Source organism: Callorhinchus milii, unplaced genomic scaffold, assembly GCF_018977255.1.
Source record: "Callorhinchus milii isolate IMCB2004 unplaced genomic scaffold, IMCB_Cmil_1.0 Scaffold8, whole genome shotgun sequence".
In the NCBI taxonomy this organism is placed as follows: Eukaryota; Metazoa; Chordata; class Chondrichthyes; order Chimaeriformes; family Callorhinchidae; genus Callorhinchus; species Callorhinchus milii.
The window spans coordinates 23,988,208-24,012,832 of NW_024704749.1; the positions used below are offsets into that span (position 1 = coordinate 23,988,208).

The 24,625-nt window shown below is 53.0% G+C and overlaps 1 protein-coding gene across 1 annotated transcript in view; it reads right to left on the reverse strand.

The window, feature by feature from the left end:
- LOC103191163 (adhesion G-protein coupled receptor D2) overlaps positions 1–23,570 on the reverse strand; it is a 24,522-nt gene extending 952 nt beyond the window's left edge. Inside the window, exons 1-15 of the mRNA XM_042337445.1 lie at positions 23,558–23,570; positions 23,023–23,056; positions 19,928–20,130; positions 18,912–19,544; positions 16,365–16,463; positions 15,592–15,677; positions 13,951–14,232; positions 11,632–11,743; positions 10,256–10,378; positions 9,536–9,656; positions 8,773–8,878; positions 7,405–7,460; positions 6,045–6,171; positions 5,137–5,240; positions 1,183–1,285 (exon numbers count right to left, since the gene is read on the reverse strand). Coding sequence (XP_042193379.1) covers positions 1,183–1,285; positions 5,137–5,240; positions 6,045–6,171; positions 7,405–7,460; positions 8,773–8,878; positions 9,536–9,656; positions 10,256–10,378; positions 11,632–11,743; positions 13,951–14,232; positions 15,592–15,677; positions 16,365–16,463; positions 18,912–19,544; positions 19,928–20,130; positions 23,023–23,056; positions 23,558–23,570 — 2,202 coding nt within the window. The remainder of the gene's footprint in view (positions 1–1,182; positions 1,286–5,136; positions 5,241–6,044; positions 6,172–7,404; positions 7,461–8,772; positions 8,879–9,535; positions 9,657–10,255; positions 10,379–11,631; positions 11,744–13,950; positions 14,233–15,591; positions 15,678–16,364; positions 16,464–18,911; positions 19,545–19,927; positions 20,131–23,022; positions 23,057–23,557) is intronic.
- Between the last annotated feature and the right edge of the window lie 1,055 nt (positions 23,571–24,625).

Consider the following 24,625-nt stretch of genomic DNA (forward strand, 5'->3'; position numbering starts at 1 on the left):
GAGTCTCACGGAATGCATACGCAGTAAGGGTGACGACACCTTAGGAGCAGATTTTCTCGGGCGATTATTTTCCTGGTTGGGGAGGGGAGGGGAGTGAGCAGTTACCTGGTTGCGGAGGGGAGCGGAGGGGAGTGAGCATTACCTGGTTGGGGGGGGAGTGAGCAGTTACTGGTTGGGAGGGGAGGAGTGAGCAGTTACCTGGTTGCGGAGGAGGGGAGGGAGGGGAGTGAGCAGTTACCTGGTTGGGGGGGAGGGGAGCGGAGGGGGAGTGAGCAGTTACCTGGTTGCGGAGGGGAGGGAGTGAGCAGTTACCTGGTTGCGGAGAGGGAGCGGAGGGGAGTGAGCAGTTACCTGGTTGGGGGGGGAGGCGGAGTGAGCAGTTACCTGGTTGGGGAGGGAGGGAGTGAGCAGTTACCTGGTTGCGGAGGGGAAGGGGAGGGGAGTGAGCAGTTACCTGGTTGGGGAGCGGAGGGGAGTGAGCAGTACCTGGTTGGGAGGGAGGGGAGGGAGTGAGCAGTTACCTGGTTGGGGAGGGGAGTGAGCAGTTACCTGGTTGGGGAGGGGAGGGGAGTGAGCAGTTACCTGGTTGCGGAGGGGAGGGGAGGGAGGGGAGTGAGCAGGTACCTGGTTGCGGAGGGGAGGGGAGCGGAGGGGAGTGAGCAGGTACCTGGTTGCGGAGGGGAGGGGAGTGAGCAGTTACCTGGTTGCGGAGGGGAGGGGAGCGGAGGGGAGTGAGCAGTTACCTGGTTGGGGGAGGGGAGGGGAGCGGGGAGTGAGCAGGTACCTGGTTCGGAGGGAGGGGAGTGAGCAGTTACCTGGTTGCGGGGGAGGGGAGCGGAGGGAGTGAGCAGTTACCTGGTTCGGAGGGCGAGGGGGAGAGGGAGTGAGCAGTGACCTGGTTGCGGAGGGGAGGGAGTGAGCAGTTACCTGGTTGCGGAGGGAGGGGAGCGGAGGGAGTGAGCAGGTACCTGGTTGCGGAGGGAGGGGAGTGAGCAGTTACCTGGTTGCGGAGGGAGGGAGCGGAGGGAGAGTGAGCAGGTACCTGGTTGCGGAGGGGAGGGGAGTGAGCAGTTACCTGGTTGCGGAGGGAGGGAGGGGAGTGAGCAGTACCTGGTTGCGGGGGAGGGATGAGCAGTTACCTGGTTGCGGAGGGGAGGGGAGCGGAGGGGAGTGAGCAGGTACCTGGTTGCCTCGGGCTCTCTCGCTGGCCAGCAGCAGTGCCTGAGCACACAACAGGGCACTCGCCAGGTTTTTGTGGACGGTGATTCGGTCTGACTTCGGGATGCTGTGAGATTATAAACACAGTCTGTGTCGAGTGCACGAGCGAGCGGTGAGCCAGCGCACGGAACCCCCCATTCTAACACAGCCTTGCCCCTGTGCTAATCCATTATCAACCCGTCCGCTCCCTCCGCTCAGCCTGCTTCACATCCCCCGCCCACACCTCCCCCTACCATCAGCGGACAGGCCTTCAGCCTCTCTGCCCCCAGCCATTGGAGCTCCATCCCACATTCCCTTTGCCTCGCTCCCTCCCTTGCCTCCTTCAAGGCGCACATCCAAACCCTCCTCTTCGACCGTGCCTTCAGCCACCCTCCCTGCCCTCCACCCTCCCTGCCCTCCACCCTCCCTGCCCTCCACCCTCCCTGCCCTCCACCCTCCCTGATCCTAACACCCTGACTGTCCAGTGCCTTGGGACGTCCTCCCGATGTGAAAGGTGAAACAAATGTCATTTTGTATTGTGTATTGTACTGTCTCCAGTGCCCTGAGCACTCGGACAGAGCGAAGCACAGTTTAAACCGTTTACGTCGCAAAGTCACGAGAGACGCTGAGATCCCAACCTTCCCCAATCCCACCTCTTCCTCTCTCTCTCCTCAGTGTTGTGTGTGGAGCATTCCCAGAGCCTTGACAGGGAGTGAGGTTTAATGTCTCACCCAAAGGACGGCGTCTCTGACAATGCAGCGTTCTCCCTCCCACCAGCTCCTCGCTGGAGCACCTGGACTGTGGGGCTTGAACCCACAACCTACTGACCTGGAGTTCAGAGAGTGAGTGGCAGAGCTGTGCTGTGTGTGTGTTGGGGGTGGGGCAAGGGGTTATGTGTGTATGTGTGTATGTTTGGGGGGGTATGTTTGTGTGTGGTTTGTGTGCGTGTGTGTTTGTGGTGGGGCTGTGTGTGGCGGGGGTTTCATGTGCATGTGGGGGTGTGGCTGTGTGTGTATGTGTTTGTGAAGGTGGGTGTGTGGGGCTGTATGTGTGTGTGGGTATGGATGTGTTTGTGTGTGTGTGTTTGTGTGGGTGTGTGTGCGGGTGGGTGTGTTTGTGTGGGTGTGTGCGCGGGTGGGTGTGTGCGCGGGTGGGTGTGTGCGCGGGTGGGTGTGTGCGCGGGTGGGTGTGTGCGGGGTGGGTGTGTGCGCGGGTGGGTGTGTGCGTTGTGGCGGGTGGGTGTGTGCGCGGGTGGGTGTGTGCGCGGGTGGGTGTGTGTGCGGGTGGATGTGTGTGTGCGGGTGGGTGTGTGCGCAGGTGGGTGTGTCCACCGACAAATCTGGCTGGACCTCCTCAAAATTTACCGCTCCACTCTAGCCTCGGCCAAGTCGTCCTTCTACTCCAGGATAATCCTGGAGGCGAAGAACAACCCCAGGCTACTGTTTTCCACCACAACCCGACTCCTCCGTCCCCCCCGCCACCCCGCGCAGGTCATCTCCTCCAACCTTCACTGCGAGGAGATGCTGGATTTCCTTGAATCCAAGATCAAGGGAATCCGCTCCGCGGTCACTTCCCCTCCAACTTCCACCCACCACCCACCCCTTCCCTCCCACACTCCGACTCCTACCCATCCTCCCCTACACACCTTCGTACCCGTTTCCCCACCCTCTGTCACTGAACTCATCCTATCCCTAAAACCAACCACCTGCTCCCTTGACCCCATCCCCACTCCACTCCTTATCTCCCAGCTCCACTTTCTTGCCCCACATATCACTGACATCATCAACCTGTCCCTCTCCTCTGGCTCTGTCCCCATTCCATTAAAAACTGCCATCATCACGCCCACCCTGAAAAAACCCTCCCTTGATGCGTCGCAGCTATCAAGCTACCGGCCCATCTCCAACCTCCCCTTTCTCTCCAAGGTCTTGGAAAGAGTTGTCGCCTCCCAACTGCGCTCTTTCCTTTCCACCCATTCTCTTTTCGAACCCCTTCAGTCAGGTTTCCGTGCTGCCCATAGCACAGAAACTGCCCTGGTCAAGGTCACCAATGATATCCTGACCATCTGTGACCAGGGCTCCCTCTGTCTCCTCGTCCTCCTCGACCTATCGGCAGCATTCGATACGGTCGACCACGCTATCCTACTCCACCGCTTGTCCTCCCACCTCAACCTTCAAGGCACTGTCCTTGAATGGTTTAGGTCGTACCTTTCTCACCGTCTTCACTTTGTCTCAACGAATGGCTTCTCCTCCACCCCCCGTACTGTCTCATGTGGTGTCCCTCAGGGCTCTGTCCTCGGTCCCCTCCTCTTCACCCTCTATATGCTCCCCCTGGGGACATCATCCGCAGACATGGGTTAACTTCCACATGTATGCGGATGACACCCAACTCTACCTTTCCTCCTCTACTCTCAACTCCACGACCACCGATGTCCTGACAGCTGCCTGTCCGACATCGAGTCCTGGACGAGAGACAACTTTCTTCAGCTCAACGTGCGAAAAACCGAGGCCCTCCTGATTGGCTCACGTCAGCGCCTCCGCACCTCAGGCGCTGACACCATCAGCATCCAAGGCTGCACTCTCCACCTCTCAAAGCCAGTCAGGAACCTCGGCGTTTTGTTCGACCCTGAGCTGTCCTTTCTCCCTCACATCCGCACCACAACTGGCACCGCCTTCCATCACCTCCGGAATATCGCCAGACTACGGCACTACCTCACCCCTCACGCTGCTGAAACCCTGGTTCACGCCTTTGTCACCTCAAGGCTGGACTATGGGAACTCTCTCCTCGCCGGCCTTCCCGCCACCTCCCTCCACAAGCTGCAGGTCATTCAGAACTCTGCAGCTCGTGTACTGTCCCGCACCAGGCTTCGCGGACCACATCACTCCCACCCTCGCTCGCCTCCACTGGCTCCCCATCCCCCAGAGGATTGATTTCAAGATCCTCATCCTCACCTACAAGGCCATTCACGGCCTTGCTCCCTCCTACCTCTCCAACCTACTATCCCCCTACCTACCTGCCCGTACCCTCCGTTCCTCTGGCTCCGGTCTGCTCCACGTCCCCCGCCCCAACCGCCCTACCATCGGTGGTCGGGCCTTCAGCCTCTCAGCCCCGAGGCTCTGGAACTCCATCCCCCAGTGCCTTCGCCGCTTCCTCCCTTTCCTCCTTCAAGGCCGGTCTCAAAACCTTTCTCTTTGACCTAGCCTTCAGCTCCCCTCTCGACTCTCTTCCCCCTCCTCGCTCCCTCCCTTCCCTCCCCTCACCCTGACCATTTCCCCCTCCTCGCTCCCTCCCTTCCCTCCCCTCACCCTGACCATTTCCCCCTCCTCGCTCCCTCCCTCCCCTCACCCTGACCATTTCCCCCCAATGCTCGGGTCATGACCCAACTGTGCAGCGCCTTGGGACGTCCTCCCCGACGTGAAAGGCGCTCAATAAATGGAATCTTGTTGTGTGCGCGGGTGGGTGTGTGCGCGGGTGGGTGTGTGCGCGGGTGGGTGTGTGCGCGGGTGGGTGTGTGCGCGGGTGGGTGTGTGCGCGGGTGGGTGTGTGCGCGGGTGGGTGTGTGCGCGGGTGGGTGTGTGCGCGGGTGGGTGGTGTGTGTGCGGGTGGGTGTGTGTGTGTGCGGGTGGGTGTGTGCGCGGGTGGGTGTGTGCGCGGGTGGGTGTGTGCGCGGGTGTGTGTGTGTGCGGGTGGGTGTGTGTGTGTGCGGGTGGGTGTGTGTGTGTTTGCGGGTGGGTGTGTGCGCGGGTGGGTGTGTGCGCGGGTGGGTGTGTGTGCGGGTGGGTGTGTGTGTGTGCGGGTGGGTGTGTGTGCGCGGTGGGTGTGTGCGCGGGTGTGTGTGTGTGCGGGTGGGTGTGTGTGTGTGCGGGTGGGTGTGTGTGTGCGGGTGGGTGTGTGTGCGGGTGGGTGTGTAGAGTCGTGTGTGTGTGTCAGTAAAGTGCTCACCCCACAAAAGAGAACACGAGGAGGGTCAGGGCCAGAGCCACGAGAGACACACCACAGCCAACCAGAGAGAGCTTCCGTAGGGCAGCGTCGTCATGCGAACTCCTCTGTAAATACACCGCACGGTCACTACACCGCACGGTCACTACACCGCACGGTCACTACACCGCACGGTCACTACACCGCACGGTCACTACACCGCACGGTCACTACACCGCACGGTCACTACACCGCACGGTCACTACACCGCACGGTCACTACACCGCACGGTCACTACACCGCACGGTCACTACACCGCACGGTCACTACACCGCACGGTCACTACACCGCACGGTCACTACACAGCACGGTCACTACACAGCACGGTCACTACACCGCACGGTCACTACACAGCAGGGTCACTACACAGCACGGTCACTACACCGCACGGTCACTACACAGCAGGGTCACTACACAGCACGGTCACTACACAGCACGGTGAACCCGCAAGGCATTCTCTGTGTCAACTGGCATCACTATCGTTAGCCACCGGATGGCAGCCCGGCTCAGCCGGTAACACTCGCCTCCGTCACAAGGTTGTGGGTTCAATCTCTCTCTCCCTCTCTCTCTCTCTCTCTCTCTCTCCCCTTCCCTCTCTCGCTCTCTCTCTCTCCCCCTTCCCTCTCTCGCTCTCTCTCCTCCAGAGAAGACGAAGGATTGTCTGTGTTTACACACTGTGTGGCCACTCAGCTCTGTTGCTGGTCTCAACACAGCCGACACCATTCGTATTAATTGTAGCAAACGACCACCAGGATGGTGGAAGGTGAACCAGATGGACCTGGGGGGTGGGGGGGGGATTTTGGTCGAGCAATTCGTGTATTCCTAATATTTTACAAAAGCAAAACCAAACCAGACCTTTTTTGGGCGTTTACCTGAACGTGGTACAGCTGGAACAGCAAAGCGAAGTTAGTGGAGTGATTACAGGCACAGAGTGTGGCTCCCCGGATGGTCTCCAGCACCTCACAGCCCCGCGATGACCAGCCCCCAGGCCTTGCCGAGCTGCAACACACAGAGATATGGGGTTACGGGGTCGGAGAGGGAGTAAGACGGTAGAGGGCTTTGCAGGTGACACAGAGATATGGAGACACCACAGACACACGCAGAGATACTCAACAGCTCCCTCATTCACAACAATGTCTGTAAGAAGGGGAGACGTCACAGTTCCACACACAGAGCAGTGTGAGGTTAGTGTGAGGTTATTGTGAGGCAAACGGTTTCTGCTCCCGCCCACCAGATCACCGGTGTGGTAACGCAAGGCTCCATCCTTGTGTTCATCCTTTACCTGCTCCCTCTGGGCAATGTCATCTGAAGACATGCGGTCAACTTCCACATGTATGCGGATGACACCCAACTCTACTTCTCCGCCTCCTAAAGCTGCGATTCCCAGTTCACTGATGTCTTGTCAGTAAGATGGAAGCCATGCTCTTTGGCTCCCGTCAATACCTTCTCTCCTGAGTGTCCGAACTCCTCAACCTCCCCGCGTGCTCCCTCAGACTCACTGAACCCATGAGCAATTTAGGCATCAGGTTCGATCCCCGGCTTTCCTTTCTCCCCCACATCCGTTCCCTGACCAGGAAGGCTTTTCTCCACCTCTGCCACATTGTCCACCTCAAAACCACAGCAGTCGAATCCCTCGTCCAGGCCTTTGTCACTTTCTTGCTGGATTTTTCAAATGTCCTCCTCGCTGGTCTCCCCAGTTCCACCACACACAAAATCCAATTAATTCAGAACTCTGCCACTCAGATACTCACCCGCATAAAACTCGGTACCCCCATTACCCCAGCCCTTGCCAGGCTCCACAGCACTGAACAGATCGACTTCAAGATCCTCTCACTTGTTTTCAAATCCCTTTGGCCCTCGCACCTCCCTACCTCTCCGACCTGCTTACCCCCCCACTCCACCACCCGCTGCTTCTGCTTGGCCGGCTCCAGCCTCCTGTTCATCCCTCACCCCCTCCCCTCCACCATCGGTAGCCGGGCCTTCAGACACTACCACCCGAAACGCTGGAACTCCCTTTCCCAATCCCTCCCCCTTACCCCCTCCCCACCCCTTTCAAATCTCGTAAAGACCTTCCTTTTTGATCATGTTTACAGTCACCTCCCCCCTCTCTGTTCCGCTGGCTCGGAGTCAGACTTTCCCACGGTCAAGCACTCCGGGACCCTACCCCTCGTAAAGGGCACTATGTGAATGCAAGTTGTTGTTGTTAGTGTGAGGTTAGTGTGAGGTACTCACCGCAGACTGAAATCCCAGAACACACAGACTGGGTCAGCGAGCAGTCTGGGGGGAGTCTGCACCAAGAGAGTGACATCTTACACTGCTGTACTTTATACTGCACCAGATCCCCTCAACACCCACCCAACCCCAGTGAGAGAGAGAGAGACAGAGAGACAGGGAGAGGGAGAGAGACTGAGAGGGACACAGAGAGAGAGACAGAGAGAGAGAGAGACTGAGAGAGACAGAGAGAGAGAGAGAGAGAGAGAGAGACTGAGAGGGACACAGAGAGAGAAAGAGAGAGAGAGAGAGAGAGACAGAGAGAGAGAGACTGAGAGGGACACAGAGAGAGAGAGAGACTGAGAGAGACAGAGAGAGAGAGAGACTGAGAGGGACACAGAGAGAGAGAGAGACTGAGAGAGACAGAGAGAGAGAGAGACAGAGAGAGAGAGAGAGACTGAGAGAGAAAGAGACTGAGAGAGACACAGAGAGAGAGAGACTGAGAGGGACAGAGAGAGAGAGAGAGAGACTGAGAGGGACACAGAGAGAGAGAGAGAGAGACTGAGAGGGACACAGAGAGAGTGAGAGACTGAGAGGGACACAGAGAGAGAGACTGAGAGGGACAGAGAGAGAGAGAGAGACTGAGAGGGACACAGAGAGAGACTGAGAGCGACAGAGAGAGACTGAGAGCGACAGAGAGAGAGAGAGACTGAGAGGGACAGAGAGAGAGAGAGAGAGATTGAGAGGGACACAGAGAGAGAGAGAGAGACTGACAGAGAGAGAGAGAGACTGACAAAGACAGAGAGAGACTAAAGGGTGAATATTTGGGTGTCGCAGAGTAGCCCTGTGTTTGGGCAGTGGGGGCGGCTGTGTTTGGGCAGTGGGGGAGGCAGTGTTTGGGCAGTGGGGGAGGCTGTGTTTGGGCAGTGGGGGCGGCTGTGTTTGGGCAGTGGGGGCGGCTGTGTTTGGGCAGTGGCGGAGGCTGTGTTTGGGCAGTGGGGGCGGCTGTGTTTGGGCAGTGGGGGCGGCTGTGTTTGGGCAGTGGGGGAGGCTGTGTTTGGGCAGTGGGGAGGCTGTGTTTGGGCAGTGGGGGCGGCTGTGTTTGGGCAGTGGGGGCGGCTGTGTTTGGGCAGTGGGGGAGGCTGTGTTTGGGCAGTGGGGGCGGCTGTGTTTGGGCAGTGGGGGCGGCTGTGTTTGGGCAGTGGGGGAGGCTGTGTTTGGGCAGTGGGGGAGGCTGTGTTTGGGCAGTGGGGGAGGCTGTGTTTGGGCAGTGGGGGCGGCTGTGTTTGGGCAGTGGGGGCGGCTGTGTTTGGGCAGTGGGGGCGGCTGTGTTTGGGCAGTGGGGGCGGCTGTGTTTGGGCAGTGGGGGAGGCTGTGCCGGGGCTTGACCTGTACTCTGTGCTGCAGTCTGTAGTGTATGGCTGTGCTGACGGGTTTCCCGGCCTGGAACACCGTGGCCGAAACGACCGCCGAGGCCAGCAATGTGCCCACATGTCTGGGGAGTAATAACAACAATAATAATAGTAACAATAATCCTCGCATTTGATACAGTGCCTGATCATGTCTTCAAGACGTCTCAAAGTGCTTCACAGAATATACTGTAAAGTGAATTGACTGTATATTTGTGGGTGAAACGCGGCAGCCAATTGCGCACAGCAATGTCCCACAAACAGTGGATTGAGTGACCAATTAATTTTTTTAAGGAATTATTACCACGGAAAAGCGATCCACCAATCGACTAACAAACGGGTTCCTACTTACTGTTGGGTAAACAGAGACGTGTTGAGTAAATAAACTTGGCCAACATTTCACCCTGCCGGGAATCAAACCCAGGCCGCTTGATTGCGAGACGAGCGCTCTAACCACTGAGCTACAGGACTCCATTATAATAACAGTAACAATAATAACTATAATAATAATAACAATAATAATCCTTGCATTTGATATAGTTGAAGCGTTTCACAGATTATATTATAAAGTGGAGTGACTGGTTTGTGGGTAAAAAAATTAAATAAAATAAATTACTGTACATAAAAATAAAAAACACAAAATGCCGGCATCGCTGACTGTCTGTAATTAAACTCAGGGGAAAACAGTCCAGAAAGGAGGAGCGCATTTCTGAGTATCTGTAACATTTGGACACTTCACTCACTTGAATCCTTCGGCGTGAGCTGTTGTCCTCAAGTGGCTGCCGTGGACTGTCCTGTTTGCCAGCAAAGTGTGCAGTGTCCGGTACCTTACACTGACAATGTGGGCCATTACAGAGCCTGCACGTGTGGGGGGACACAATAGGTTTAATTCACTGGTCATGAAATCTTCATTTGTGAGAGAGAGAGAAAAAGAAAAAAGAAACAACAACTTGCACTTATATAGAGCCATCCGGGTAGTGTCTCAGAGCGCTTAACAGTGGCGGAGTCCAACTTTGGACCGGTGGGGGGCAGTGGGGGGCGGGCGGTTGGAAAGGTGACCGAAAGCACGGTCGCAAAAGAAGGTTTTCAGGCTGGACTTGAAAAATCAGAGAGAGGAAGAAGGCAGAGCGATTGAGGGAGAGTGTTCCAAAGAAAGAGCGAAAGGAAGGACGAACAAGTCTGAATTTTTTTAAAAAAAAGAACAAATGAATGAAAAGAGAGAAAAGAGATACGTAAATGTTTAATAGCACCTTATGACATCAAACCAAATTCTTAATCTCAGTTTGATGCAGAGCCCTTTGGTTAAGAACCGTAGAGAAATGAGCATTTTGCACAATTCTACCCAATCTTAATTTTTTTTTGGCCGGGGTGAAATAGTCTGATGGTTGAGACTGGGTTGAATTTGCTGTGGGTGAGGATGGCAGAGAGGGGCGGGGGGCCTGGGGGCGGGGAGCAATACTCATCTCTTTGTCGTAGTTTGGTCACAGCTTCCCCAGGGACAATGATACTATCCTCAACCCCAGCCCCAAAATCAGCCCCAACCCCACCAGTCACATCGCTCAGCCTTTCCTCTCGCATTTCCAGGTCTGTAAAACAAGGAGCCACAACATCAAGCCAATCCTTGGGGCCCGGACATCCAACAGTGACAGCAATAATCCATATAGGAATAACAGGAATTATTATAGTAATAGCAATAATCATTACAGTAATGGCAGTATTTATTATAATAATAAAGTAATCATTAAAGTAATAACAACAATACAACAACAAGATTCCATTTATAAAGCGCCTTTCACGTCAGGAGGACGTCCCAAGGTACTGCACAGTTGGGTCAGGACCCGAGCATTGGGGGGGAAATGGTCAGGGTGAGGGGAGGGAAGGGAGGGAGCGAGGAGGGGGGAAATGGTCAGGGTGAGGGGAGGGAAGGGAGGAGCGAGGAGGGGGAAGAGAGTCGAGAGGGGAGCTGAAGGCTCGGTCAAAGAGAAAGGTTTTGAGACCGGCCTTGAAGGAGGAGAGGGAGGAGGCGGTGAAGGCACTGGGGGATAGAGTTCCAGAGCCTAGGGGCTGAGAGGCTGAAGGCCCGACCACCGATGGTAGAGCGGTTGGGGCGGGAGACGTGGAGCAGACCGGAGCCAGAGGAACGGAGGGTACGGGCAGGTAGGTAGGGGGATAGTAGGTCGGAGAGGTAGGAGGGAGCGAGGCCGTGAATGGCCTTGTAGGTGAGGATGAGGATCTTGAAATCAATCCTCTGGGGGATGGGGAGCCAGTGGAGGCGAGCGAGGGTAGGGTGGGAGTGATTAATAATAGTAATAATAACAATATCAATCCCAATCCTTGCATTTGATGTACGCCTTTCACATTGGGAAGTCGTCTAAGAGCGCTTCACAGCATTTCACTATAAAGTGCAGTGACTGTGTGTTTTGTGGGTGAACCCAGCAGCCCATTGGCATACGGCAACTTCCCCACAAACAGCCACGAAGTGAATGTGTGATTGTGTCTGGGGGATTGTTGGCCAGGACCTACTCTTCTAACAGCGCTGCGGGATCTTTAACATCCAACTGAACAGGGCACAGCCGGGGGGGGGGGGGGGGAGGTTTAACATCTCATTTGGAGGATGGCGTCTCTGATAATGCGGCACTCTCCCCTCCCCCAGCGTTGTGCTGGAGCTACAGCCTGGACTGTGAGCTCAGTGTCCTTGACACGTGTGAGGCTTCAACCCATAACCAGAGGCGAGCGAGCGAGCGAGTGGGTGACTGAACCACGGGCTGACACAGTAGCGTGTAAAGTGGTATGTGACACGTGTGCGAGACGCCACAGTAATATTCTGGCTGACACTCACGGATGTTTTGGCATTTAATGACCATTTCCCGGGTGTCAGGAGCAAGCAGCTTGTTCAGGGTCTGCACCATCCTGTCCAGCCCCGAGACCACCACCATCGGTCCTGGGACCACCTGAGCCGCGGAGAGGGACTATGTTCATTAACTGACCCTAACCGCACACTGAGGTGTGTAATATAACCTGTTTTGCATGTTATTTTCCCCTCCATAATCCTTCCCTAATCCAACTTTTTCCCAAGACACCACTTTCAGGCATTCCGCTCGCACTCTCTGAGCTCCCTCCCTCCCTCCGTCGTTCTCTCCCTCACTTGTTACCTCATTCCATCCCTCCCTCTCTCGCTTAATCCCACCATTGCTTGCTCCTTTGCTCCCTCCCGCCCTCCCAGGTCCATCTCAAGACCTTTCCTTTTCCTACAGACTATCGCCCCTCCCTCCCGTGCCGTTACAACAATTTGCATTTAGATATTGCCCTCACGCTTAGCGTCACAGAGCGTTACCTGACTGATCCTGTGTGTGTGTGTGGTTACCTGGCTGATCCCGTGTGTGTGTGTTTACCTGGCTGATCCCGTGTCTGTGTGTGGTTACCTGGCTGATCCCGTGTCTGTGTGTGGTTACCTGGCTGATCCCGTGTGTGTGTGGTTACCTGGCTGATCCCGTGTGTGTGTGGTTACCTGGCTGATCCCGTGTGTGTGTGTGGTTACCTGGCTGATCCCGTGTGTGTGTGTGGTTACCTGGCTGATCCCGTGTGTGTGTGTGGTTACCTGGCTGATCCCGTGTGTGTGTGGTTACCTGGCTGATCCCGTGTGTGTGTGTGGGGTTACCTGGCTGATCCCGTGTGTGTGTGTGTGTGGTTACCTGGCTGATCCCGTGTGTGTGTGGTGGGTTACCTGGCTGATCCCGTGTGTGTGTGTGGTTACCTGGCTGATCCCGTGTGTGTGTGTGGGGTTACCTGGCTGATCCCGTGTGTGTGTGTGTGTGGTTACCTGGCTGATCCCGTGTGTGTGTGTGTGGTTACCTGGCTGATCCCGTGTGTGTGTGTGGTTACCTGGCTGATTCCGTGTGTGTGTGTGTGGTTACCTGGCTGATCCCGTGTGTGTGTGTGTGGTTACCTGGCTGATCCCGTGTGTGTGTGTGTGGTTACCTGGCTGATCCCGTGTGTGTGTGGTTACCTGGCTGATCCCGTGTGTGTGTGTGTGGTTACCTGGCTGATCCCGTGTGTGTGTGTGTGGTTACCTGGCTGATCCCGTGTGTGTGTGTGTTACCTGGCTGATCCCGTGTGGTGTTGTGGTTACCTGGCTGATCCGTGTGGTGTGTGTGGTTACCTGGCTGTCCCGTGTGTGTGTGGTTACCTGGCTGATCCCGTGTGTGTGTGGTTACCTGGCTGATCCCGTGTGTGTGTGTGTGGTTACCTGGCTGATCCCGTGTGTGTGTGTGTGTGTTACCTGGCTGATCCCGTGTGTGTGTGTTACCTGGCTGATCCCGTGTCTGTGTGTGGTTACCTGGCTGATCCCGCGTCTGTGTGTGGTTACCTGGCTGATCCCGTGTGTGTGGTTACCTGGCTGAGCCCGTGTGTGTGTGGTTACCTGGCTGATCCCGTGTGTGTGTGTGGTTACCTGGCTGATCCCGTGTGTGTGTGTGGTTACCTGGCTGATCCCGTGTGTGTGTGTGGTTACCTGGCTGATCCCGTGTGTGTCTGGTTACCTGGCTGATCCCGTGTGTGTGTGGTTACCTGGCTGATCCCGTGTGTGTGTGGTTACCTGGCTGATCCCGTGTGTGTGTGGTTACCTGGCTGATCCCGTGTGTGTGTGGTTACCTGGCTGATCCCGTGTGTGTGTGTGTGGTTACCTGGCTGATCCCGTGTGTGTGTGTGGTTACCTGGCTGATCCCGTGTGTGTGTGTGTGGTTACCTGGCTGATCCCGGTGTGTGTGTGGTTACCTGGCTGATCCCGTGTGTGTGTGGTTACCTGGCTGATCCCGTGTGTGTGTGTGTGTGGTTACCTGGCTGATCCGTGTGTGTGTGTGGTTACCTGGCTGATCCCGTGTGTGTGTGGTTACCTGGCTGATCCCGTGTGTGTGTGTGTGGTTACCTGGCTGATCCCGTGTGTGTGTGTGTGGTTACCTGGCTGATCCCGTGTGTGTGTGTGTTACCTGGCTGATCCGTGTGTGTGTGTGGTTACCTGGCTGATCCCGTGTGTGTGTGGTTACCTGGCTGATCCCGTGTGTGTGTGGTTACCTGGCTGATCCCGTGTGTGTGTGGTTACCTGGCTGATCCCGTGTGTGTGTGTGGTTACCTGGCTGATCCCGTGTGTGTGTGTGGTTACCTGGCTGATATCTCCCCAGGTCGCCGTGTAGCTCTGGTCGAGGAGTGCACTTGCAACTTCCAGGAAATCGTGGCCGAGGGTCTCAGGTACAGAGCGGCTCTGGTTGCCCCCAGTCGGGGTCTCTGCCACGTTCCCCAGCAGCCGCACCAGCCGCAGCACGTCCCCGGCTGTCAGCGTCTTGTTCCCCCCGACCAGAGCCCCCCGCACGGCAGCCATCACAGCCCCTGCCTCCCGCACACTGCTCACTCTCCTCCTGCCGCTCAACCTCAGCAACTCCAGCATCTGCCCCGCGAGCAATAATAATAATAATCACTGCATTTGACACAGCGCCTTATTGTTGCATTGAGACGTCTCAAAGCACTTCATGGGATACACTGTAAAGTGGAGTGACTGTGTATTTTGTGGGCGAAACGCACAAGGTGTCAGCATTTGTGTGACACGGGTGGTGGGGGGAAGGGGGACACACACACCCTCCCCCATTCCCCCTCTCCCTCGTCCCACCCTTCCTCTCCTCTCCCTCCAGTCTCTTCCCCACCTTCCCTCCATCTCTAATTCTGCGAGGGCCGTGTGTGTGCGAGGGCTGTGTGTGAGCGAGGGCCGTGTGTGTGCGAGGGCCTTGTGTGTGTGTGAGGGCCGTGTGTGTGTGAGGGCCGTGTGTGTGCGAGGGCCGTGTGTGTGCGAGGGCCGTGTGTGTGTGTGAGGACCGTGTGTGTGTGTGAGGACCGTGTGTGTGCGAGGGCCGTGTGTGTGCGAGGGCCGTGTGTGTGCGAGGGCTGTGTGTGTCTGTGTGTGTGCGAGGGCCGTGTGTGTGCGAGGGCCGTGTGTGTGTGCGAGGGCCGTGTGTGTGCGAGGGCCGTGTGTGTGCGAGGGCCGTGTGTGTGCGAGGGCCGTGTGTGTGCGAGGGCCGTGTGTGTGTGAGGGCCGTGTGTGTGTGAGGGCCGTGTGTGTGCGAGGGCCGTGTGTGTCTGTGTGTGTGCGAGGGCCGTGTGTGTGTGTGCGAGGGCTGTGTGTGTCTGTGTGTGTGCGAGGGCCGTGTGTGTGTGTGAGGGCCCTGTGTGTGTGAGGGCCGTGTGTGTGCGAGGGCCGTGTGTGTGCGAGGGCCGTGTGTGTGCGAGGGCCGTGTGTGTGCGAGGGCCGTGTGTGTGCGAGGGCCGTGTGTGTGCGAGGGCGTGTGTGTGAGGGCCGTGTGTGTGCGAGGGCCGTGTGTGTGCGAGGGCTGTGTGTGTGCGAGGGCCGTGTGTGTGCGAGGGCCGTGTGTGTGCGAGGGCTGTGTGTGTGTGTGAGGGCCGTGTGTGTGTGAGGGCCGTGTGTGTGCGAGGGCCGTGTGTGTGCGAGGGCCGTGTGTGTGCGAGGGCCGTGTGTGTGTGAGGGCTGTGTGTGTGCGAGGGCCGTGTGTGTGTGAGGGCCGTGTGTGTGCGAGGGCCGTGTGTGTCTGTGTGTGTGCGAGGGCCGTGTGTGTGTGAGGGCGTGTGTGTGTGAGGGCGTGTGTGTGTGAGGGCCGTGTGTGTGCGAGGGCTGTGTGTGTGTGTGAGGGCCGTGTGTGTGTGAGGGCCGTGTGTGTGTGAGGGCCGTGTGTGTGCGAGGGCCGTGTGTGTGCGAGGGCTGTGTGTGTGTGTGTGGGGGGGGGTGGGGAGGGCTTACCGTGCTGTTGTCCGGGAGCCCCCCCAGTTTGGTGAGGAGCCAGCTTTCTGGGCCCGATTCCAGTTCCTTCAGCTTCAGCTGCGCAGCTACAACACAGAGCGGAGATCACTCCCCACCCCCAGCTCCCCCTCAGCCTCCCTCTCCATGCCCACAGCCTGCAGTCTGTAATAACAATCCTCCCCTTTCAAACAGCACCGTCTCACAGCGCTTCACACCAGCCACTGTTAAGTGTAGTAACTGTGTTTTGTAGGCCAGAATGTCCCGCAAACAGCTGTGAAGCGAGTGAGCGAGCAATTTTATGTGGGGGACTGTCAGTCAGGACACTGGGAAAAATACCAAAGTATTTTAATGCAATCTTCCCAGTATGAAGTACCCAGAAAATAACCAAAAGTTTTGTAACAAGGTGAAGTTTGCTGAGGTCAGATTAGCTATTGAAATTTTTTTTTTGAAGCGATTATTACCCCCGGAAATCCACTAATTGACTAATTTACGCCTAGGTAAACAGAGGCGTGTGGAGTAAGGAAACTTGTCCAACATTTCGCCCTGCCGGGAATCGAACCCAGGTCTCTCGCTTGTGAGGCGAGTGCTCTAAATCCACAGGAATAAAGTCCTCTCTCTCCAAGGAGCGTGTTCACGGGGCCCGCTTGGTCCATAAATTCACAAGAATAAAACTTTGGCGCCGCGAAAAGAAAAAGAAATTGACATTTATATGTATTTTTAATGTATTTAAAAAGCTGTGTGTCAGGCGAGTTGTGTGTGAGGGGCCGACTGACCTGTGCTGACCTGGCAGATGAAAGGTAACGGACCGTCACAGTGATAAAGCCCTTGGCTTCCTGACACAGGCTCCAGCGTGGGGCAGGTGTTGTGAGGCACTGTGGGCAGCAGAGAGAAGGGAACAGGTCAGCTCTAGTCACAGGTGTTTTTTGGGGCCAGCCGAGTGTCTGACACACGTGGAATCCCATCACAACAACAACAAAATTACATGTATAGCGCCTTTCACATCGGGAGGACATCCCAAGGCATTGGACAATCAGTGTTTTGGACCCGAGCTGGGGGTTAGGATTGGGGAAGGTGGAGGGCAGGGGAGGGAAGGAGGAAGATCGAAGGCACAGTCAAAGAGGTGGGTCTTCAGACGGGTCTTGCAGGAGGCAATGGAGGGGGCAAGGCGAAGAGACTGCAGGATGGAGTTCGAGAGGGTGGGGCAGAGTGGCTGAAGGTCCGTCCGCCAATGATGGCAAGGTAGGGGACATGCAACTGGCTGGAGCCCGCTGAGCGGAGGGAGTGGGCAAATAGGTAGAATATTAAGCAGTCACAGAGACAGAGGGCAACAAGACTGTGGAGGTCTTTGAAAGTGAGGACCAGGATCTTGGAACTGTATCCTCTGTGTGATGGGAAGCCAGTGGAGTCGGGCGAGGATGGGGGTGACAGGGTCATGGAGCCTGGTGTGGGAGAGGACACAGGCTGCAGAGTTCTGGATGATCTGCAGCCTATGGAGGGAGGAGTTGGGGAGGCCGACAAGTCTGGATGTAATGAATGCATCTATGAAGGTTTTGGAGGGCTGAGGTGTGAGGCAGTGGCGGAATTGGCCAATGTTGTGGCGGTGGGGGAAGGCAGAGCGGTCATGGCATGGATATGGGGGAGAAAGTTGAGGGTCAAATAAGACGGGAGCCTCGGTCTTGCTGACGTTCAATTGTAGAAAGTTAGTTCTCATCCAGGACTTGATGTCTGACAGATATTCTGTCAGGACAGCAGTGGGTCCTGGAATCGAGGGTGGAGGCAGAGAGGTACAGTTGGGTGTCATCCACATACATGTGGAAGTTGATCCCATGTCTGCAAATAATATCAGTAACATCATGTAGATGTCACCAACAACATCAGGGAGCATGTAGACATCGAAAAGGAGAGGGACAAGAACAGAGCCTGAGGGTTGCTACGTGTGGCCGCGGCTAGAGGAAAAACTGTTAATGGCGACAAATTGGAGATGGTGGGAGAGGTAGGATTCGAACCAACACTGTGCTTGAGTCTCCAAATCAAGCTGAGATTTGCATGCATCCCATCTTCACATGGAAATCCCAGAAATAAGATTGCTGGAATGGAATGCGCTCTTTCTCCCTGGAAGGACACATCCTGATTACCAGATTCCGGAAAGTATTAGGTAAGATAAGTATGAGGCCAAGGCTTGGGAGGACCCAGAGTGTGTGTTGGGGTACCTGCTGGAGTCTAACCAGCTAAAATTGCATAACTTGCCATTGATATTGCTGCCAGACAAACTCTCCCACTGCTTGTCCAGTGAGAACTACCCTACCCATTAGGGCTTCGGCTTGCAGTCACGCAGGTCAGTTTTCGGCGGCAGTCAACCACACCAGCCATTGTTGAGCGAGCGATTTTAGCTGATGGATAGCTGACCCTGGCTGGGTCAGGGTTAGTCACACAGGTGATAAATCACTGTGTTTGGCCCCATGTTTAAATGTTGCCACACGTTATCCTGCGTGAGGGCAAGCTATACAAACACATTGTGGGTGTTTTTTTGTTCCGGTTGATTATTCTCCTGGTGATTGGGGTTACTCATCTTACACCCCAGGTGGCATTATAAACAACAGCACCACGGGATTTTAACTGTAAAGTGTAGTGACTGTGTATTATAGACACATTTCGCAGCCAATTAGCACACAGAACATCTGCAAGCTGCTGCGAAATGATTGTATCGGGGGATTATCGGTCAGGGCACTGGGAGAGAGAAACTCCCGCCTGAACAGGCACAGATGGGATCTGGCACCTCCGACAGTGCAGGTCAAAGTACCCAAATTGAGGGGCTTGAACCCACAATCTCCCGACCCCAGGGGAGCGCAAGCGACTGAGCCGCAGACTGACGCCCGACAGGGACTTATCAGCTTCAATATTCCTTACGATTTCTGTTTACAAAGAATAATAATCCTTGCATTTGATATATTGCCTCATCATGTTCTTCAGACGTCTCAAAGTGTTCACAGAACATACTGTAAAGTTAATTGACTGTACATTTTGTGGGTGAAACACGGCAGCCAATTGCGCACAGCAATGTCCCACAAACAGCCGTGCATTGAGTGACTAAATTATTATTTTTTTTTCTGAAGGGATTATTACCCCCGTAAAAGCATTCTGACAAACGACAAACAACGTGGTTCCTATTTACTGCTGGGTAAACAGAGGCGTGTGGAGTAAGGAAACTTGCACAATGTATCGCCCAGGTCCTCTCGCTTGTGAGGCAAGTGCTCTAACCACTGAGCTACAGGGCTCCACAATGCGACCACAATGAGATTTGAGGGTGTAAACTGTGGTACCTGGACAGTGGAAGTGTAGCGTGACCGTCCGCACTGTGGGCTCCACCTGTAGCGTGTGCATGCTCCACGTGTAGATCAGGCTGCGTGGGGGCCGCCAGCATACGCTAAGCCCCGCCAGCTGGCCCGTGTCCAGTGCCCGCGCCCACAAGCTCAGCCCCGTCACATTCCCGCTGAAGGCCTCGTTGCTGGCGAACGAGCCCCCAAGTGAGTCCTGGTCCTGCCCCAGGATGAAGGAGCCGTTGCCGGGAATGTGCTGGCCCTGGTACAGCCCGCGGCCCGAGCTGCCCTCTGCCCCGTCCGCGTAGATGGCCCAGGTGCCACCGCCCGCCTGCCACGTGGCACACACGTGGTGCCAGTGCCCGTCGTTCCTGAACCCGGCCCCGTAAGCCGTGTGGTGACCTTGCACGATCAGTGCCAGCTGCACCCACCCCCCCTCCCCTCGTCCCCGCAGCTGGAGGGCATTCAGGAACTCGGGCACGGCATAGGAGAAGATGGTGCCAATCCCTGGAGAGCGCCGATCCCACTGCACGTGGGCACACACCGTCACTCCTGGCAACAAGGGCAGGGCCCTCAGCAGCCGGGCGTACTTGCTGTCTGTTTTGCTTTGGAACATCAGCACCGGGAGCTCGGCCGCTAGCGGGGAAACAATAACAATAACAATAATCCTGGCATTTGACACAGCGCCTGATCACAAGACGTCTCAAAGCGCTTCGCAGGATACACTGTAAAGTGTAGTGACTGTGTATTTTGTATATTTTGTGGGCGAATATATACTGTAAAGTGTAGTAGCAGCCAATTGTGCACAGCAGCGTCCCACAAACAGTTGTGGATTGAGTGACCAAATTATTATTATATATATATTTTTTGAAGGTGTTAGTACCCCCAGAAAAGCTAACAAACGCGTTCCTGCTAAACAGAGGGGTATAGTGTAAGAAAACTTGCCGAAGGTTCCGCCCTGCCCGGGAATCGAACCTGGGTGGGGGGCTGAAAGCATGACTGTGGAGAGGTGCACTTACTGTCTGCTAGTGGTCTCCCGCTGACCCACGCCGGCCCCGCCTCGAGCTGAGCAGTGAGTAGCCTGATCGCAGTCCTCTCCCGAGCGGTGCTGACCAGCGCCAGGCTGCCATAGCCCAAGGCACAGTGCCCCCCGGCCTGCCCCCATGCCAGCCCGGGCCTCACGTACTCATACACACTGTCCGGCAGCACCAGCGATGAGTTCCTGTCAGCTTCAAACACAGCAAGTAATAAACTCCCAGCTGTCTGGGGCTCTCATTTCAATTTTTTCAGGCAAAGGTGTTATATTGGTAATTAGGTTTGTTATAATAATAATAATCCTTGCATTTGATATAGCGCTTTTCATGTCGGGAGGACGTCCCAAAGCGCTTCACAGAACACACTGTAAAGTGAATTGACTGTGTATTTGTGGCCGAATGCGGCAGCCAATTGCGCACAGCAATGTCCCACAAACAGTCATGGATTGAACTGACCAATTTATTATTGGTTTTTTTTGGAACCAAAAAATCCCATATGGAAATAGATTGACACACAGACAGACATTTCATCTTTATCTACACTCAGCTGGGAGGACTCCTGTGGGAGGACTTTGTTCTTCAGTTTCATTTAATGAGCCTTCTCTCTTTTGTTTAGCATTCTGACTTATCCTCGATTGTTTTGATTTTCACTTAGGCATCTTTCGAATGATCAATATAATTTATAATCACTGGGACATCCTCCCAGCGTGAAAGACGCTTTAAAAATTTAATTTTGTTGTTGTCGCCGCGGCTTAGCTTCGTCTGTGTTGTTTATTTTGTTCTCACTGCCGCTTGGCTACGTGCATGCTCTGTGATGCAGGATGCCACAGCGCCACTTTGACTTGACAAACAACCTGGTGTAACTGCAGCAAAAAATGCAATACTGAAATAACTCGTAAACAATACGAGATACCCAAAAACAAATATGCCCATGTCACTCCCAGACGCAAGGCCTTTCCGATGAGATATCAATCATGTCTCTACATCAATCAGTTACTGAGAGCTTTTCTAAGATAGAAAAAGATAGATAGAAAATAAAAGAAGATTAGGTGAGTGTTATATTAGTAATTAGGTTAGTGTTATGTGGATAATTAGGTTAGTGTTATGTGGATAATTAGGTTAGTGTTATGTGGATAATTAGGTTAGCGTTATATCAGTAATTGGGTTAGTGTTATGTGGGTAATTAGGCTAGTGTTATATCAGTAATTAGGCTAGTGTTATATCGGTAATTAGGCTAGTGTTATATCGGTAATTAGGCTAGTGTTATATCGGTAATTAGGCTAGTGTTATATCGGTAATTAGGCTAGTGTTATATCGGTAATTAGGCTAGTGTTATATCGGTAATTAGGCTAGTGTTATATCGGTAATTAGGCTAGTGTTATATCGGTAATTAGGTTAGCGTTATGTGGGTAATTAGGTTAGTGTTATATCAGTAATTAGGTTAGTGTTATATCGGTAATTAAGCTAGTGTTATATCAGTAATTAGGCTAGTGTTATATCGGTAATTAGGCTAGTGTTATGTGGGTAATTAGGTTAGTGTTATGTGGTAATTATAGGTAACTAGGTTAGTGTTATATCGGTAATTAGGTTAGTGTTATATCAGTAATTAGGCTAGTGTTACATCAGTAATTAGGTTAGTGTTATATTAGTAATTAGGCTAGTGTTACATCAGTAATTAGGTTAGTGTTATATCAGTAATTAGGTTAGTGTTATATCGGTAATTAAGCTAGTGTTATATCAGTAATTAGGCTAGTGTTATGTGGGTAATTAGGTTAGTGTTATGTGGGTAATTAGGTTAGTGTTATATCAGTAATTAGGCTAGTGTTATATCGGTAATTAGGCTAGTGTAATATCAGTAATTAGGCTAGTGTTATATCAGTAATTAGGCTAGTGTTATATCAGTAATTAGGCTAGTGTTATGTGGGTAATTAGGTTAGTGTTATATCAGTAATTAGGCTAGTGTTATATCAGTAATTAGGTTAGTGTTATATCGGTAATTAGGCTAGTGTTATATCGGTATAATTAGGCTAGTGTTATATCGGTAATTAGGCTAGTGTTATATCAGTAATTAGGCTAGTGTTATATCGGTAATTAGGCTAGTGTTATATCGGTAATTAGGTTAGTGTTATATCGGTAATTAGGCTAGTGTTATATCAGTAATTAGGCTAGTGTTATATCAGTAATTAGGTTCGTGTTATGTGGGTAATTCGGTTAGTGTTATATCAGTAATTAGGCTAGTGTTATATCAGTAATTAGGTTAGTGTTATGTGGGTAATTCGGTTAGTGTTATATCAGTAATTAGGTTAGTGTTATATCGATAAATAAGCTAGTGTAATATCAGTAATTAGGCTAGTGTTATATCGGTAATTAGGTTAGTGTTATATCAGTAATTAGGTTAGTGTTATATCGGTAATTAGGCTAGTGTTATATCAGTAATTAGGCTAGTGTTATATCGGTAATTAGGCTAGTGTAATATCAGTAATTAGGCTAGTGTTATATCAGTAATTAGGTTAGCATTATATCAGTAATTAGGCTAGTGTTATGTGGGTAATTAGGTTAGTGTTATATCGATAATTAGGCTAGTGTTATATCGGTAATTAGGCTAGTGTTATATCGGTAATTAGGCTAGTGTTATATCGGTAATTAGGCTAGTGTTATATCGGTAATTAGGCTAGTGTTATATCAGTAATTAGGTTAGTGTTATATCGGTAATTAGGCTAGTGTTATATCAGTAATTAGGTTAGCATTATATCAGTAATTAGCTAGTGTTATGTCAGTAATTAGGCTAGTGTTATATCAGTAATTAGATTAGTGTTATATCAGTAATTAGATTAGTGTTATATCAGTAATTAGGTTAGTGTTATATCAGTAATTAGGTTAGTGTTATATCAGTAATTAGGGTAGTGTTATATCAGTAATTAGGTTAGTGTTATATCAGTAATTAGGTTAGTGTTATATCAGTAATTAAGTTAGTGTTATATCAGTAATTAGGTTAGTGTTATATCAGTAATTAAGTTAGTGTTATATCAGTAATTAGGTTAGTGTTATGTGGGTAATTAGGTTAATGTGAGCAAGCTTACCTGGGAGTGCTGGTGCTGTGGTCAGACTGCAGACCTGGGGGGAGGAGTTGGGGGAACATGACAGTGGGGCACAGGGCACAGAGCAACAACAACAAATGACATTTGTATAGTGCCTTTCACATCAGATGGACCTCCCAAGACGCTGGACAGTCAGGGATCCGCATCCGAGTTGGGATTGGGATCAGGAGGGGTGGAGGGTGTGCGTGTGGTCGAAGTCACGGTCGAAATGGAAGATCTTTAGATGGGACTTGAAGGAGGCAAGGAAGGGGTTGGGGGACAGAGTTCTAGAGTGTTGGGGCAGAGACGCCGAATGCCCGACCACCAATGGTGGGGTGGGAAGTGCGGGGGACCTGAAGCAGGCCAGTGTCCACTGAGCAGAGGGTGTCTTGTCAACATTGCTGGAGGAAGTTGTCTCTCGTCCAGGACTTGATGTCAGACAGGCAATTTGCCAGAATATCAATGGTCCTAGAGTCGAGGGTGGAGGCGGTGAGATAGTTAGGTGTCATCCGCATACGTGTGGAAATTGACCCCATGCCTGCGGATGACATCATGCATGTAAAGATTGAAGAGGAGGGGACCGAGAACAGAGCCTTGAGGGCACACGGCACAGGGCAGGACCCAGTGCACTGGGCACAGACAGGGCACAGAGAGCACAGGGCACAGGGCAAAGAGCACAGAGCACAGGCTAGTGAGACAGTAACTAATACATTACAACAAAGCTAAATGCTCACCAGGACGGCGCTCAGACACACCCCGAATGTGGCTAATTGTCGGCACATGTTTGTTCTTCCTCTTCCTTCCTAGAAAGAATTAAAATAGTTTGGAAAAATAAAATCACGGAGAAGCCACTGTAAAGGATTCAGACTTTCCCGAGAGCGAGCTCATCACCGGGGAAATCACTGTGTTTCATAGATCGCTGCTTCAAACCAGCTTCCCTCAGTCCACTTCAGTGTCACTGTGCTCTCTCACTGAACTCCCCAAGTTGTCAAGATCTAGTATTCAACTCACTAGCTCACTAGCTAGCTAAGTAGCTTGCTCGCTCATTAATTCATCCACCCACCCACTCACTCATTAACTCCCTCACTAACTAATTCTTACTCACAGATAATAAATGTTAGCGAGGTTTTGGATCAAATTAATCTACAAAACAATCAGCGATCATCAAGTTAACGTGTTACAGAATAATCCTCCAATCCCTAGTCACTCACTCAGTCGCTCGCTCACTCACTCACTCACTCACTGCCCTACGCTCACCAGCTGATATCTCACCGTTCCAATGACCAGTCAGAGGAATAAACTCACTCATACTGTAGAAAGCTCCTGGTGTGAGGTTCAATTCACACCCATTTAATATCCGTCCCAAATTCTATACTTAAATACAATTCTAAGTTATATATTTAATATTTACCCCAAATTGTCCTGACCGACAATCCCCCAGATCCCAGTGAGCATCCACTCCGTGCGTTTGTCTGTGGGACGTTGAAAGTGCTGAAAATGCTTTACTGTGGACAGGGAGGAGGGGGAGGGAGAGGGGGTGATGACCAAAAGTGTGGTGGAAGAGAGAGAGATGGAGAGTGAGTGAGGAGGGGAGGCTGAGGAACTC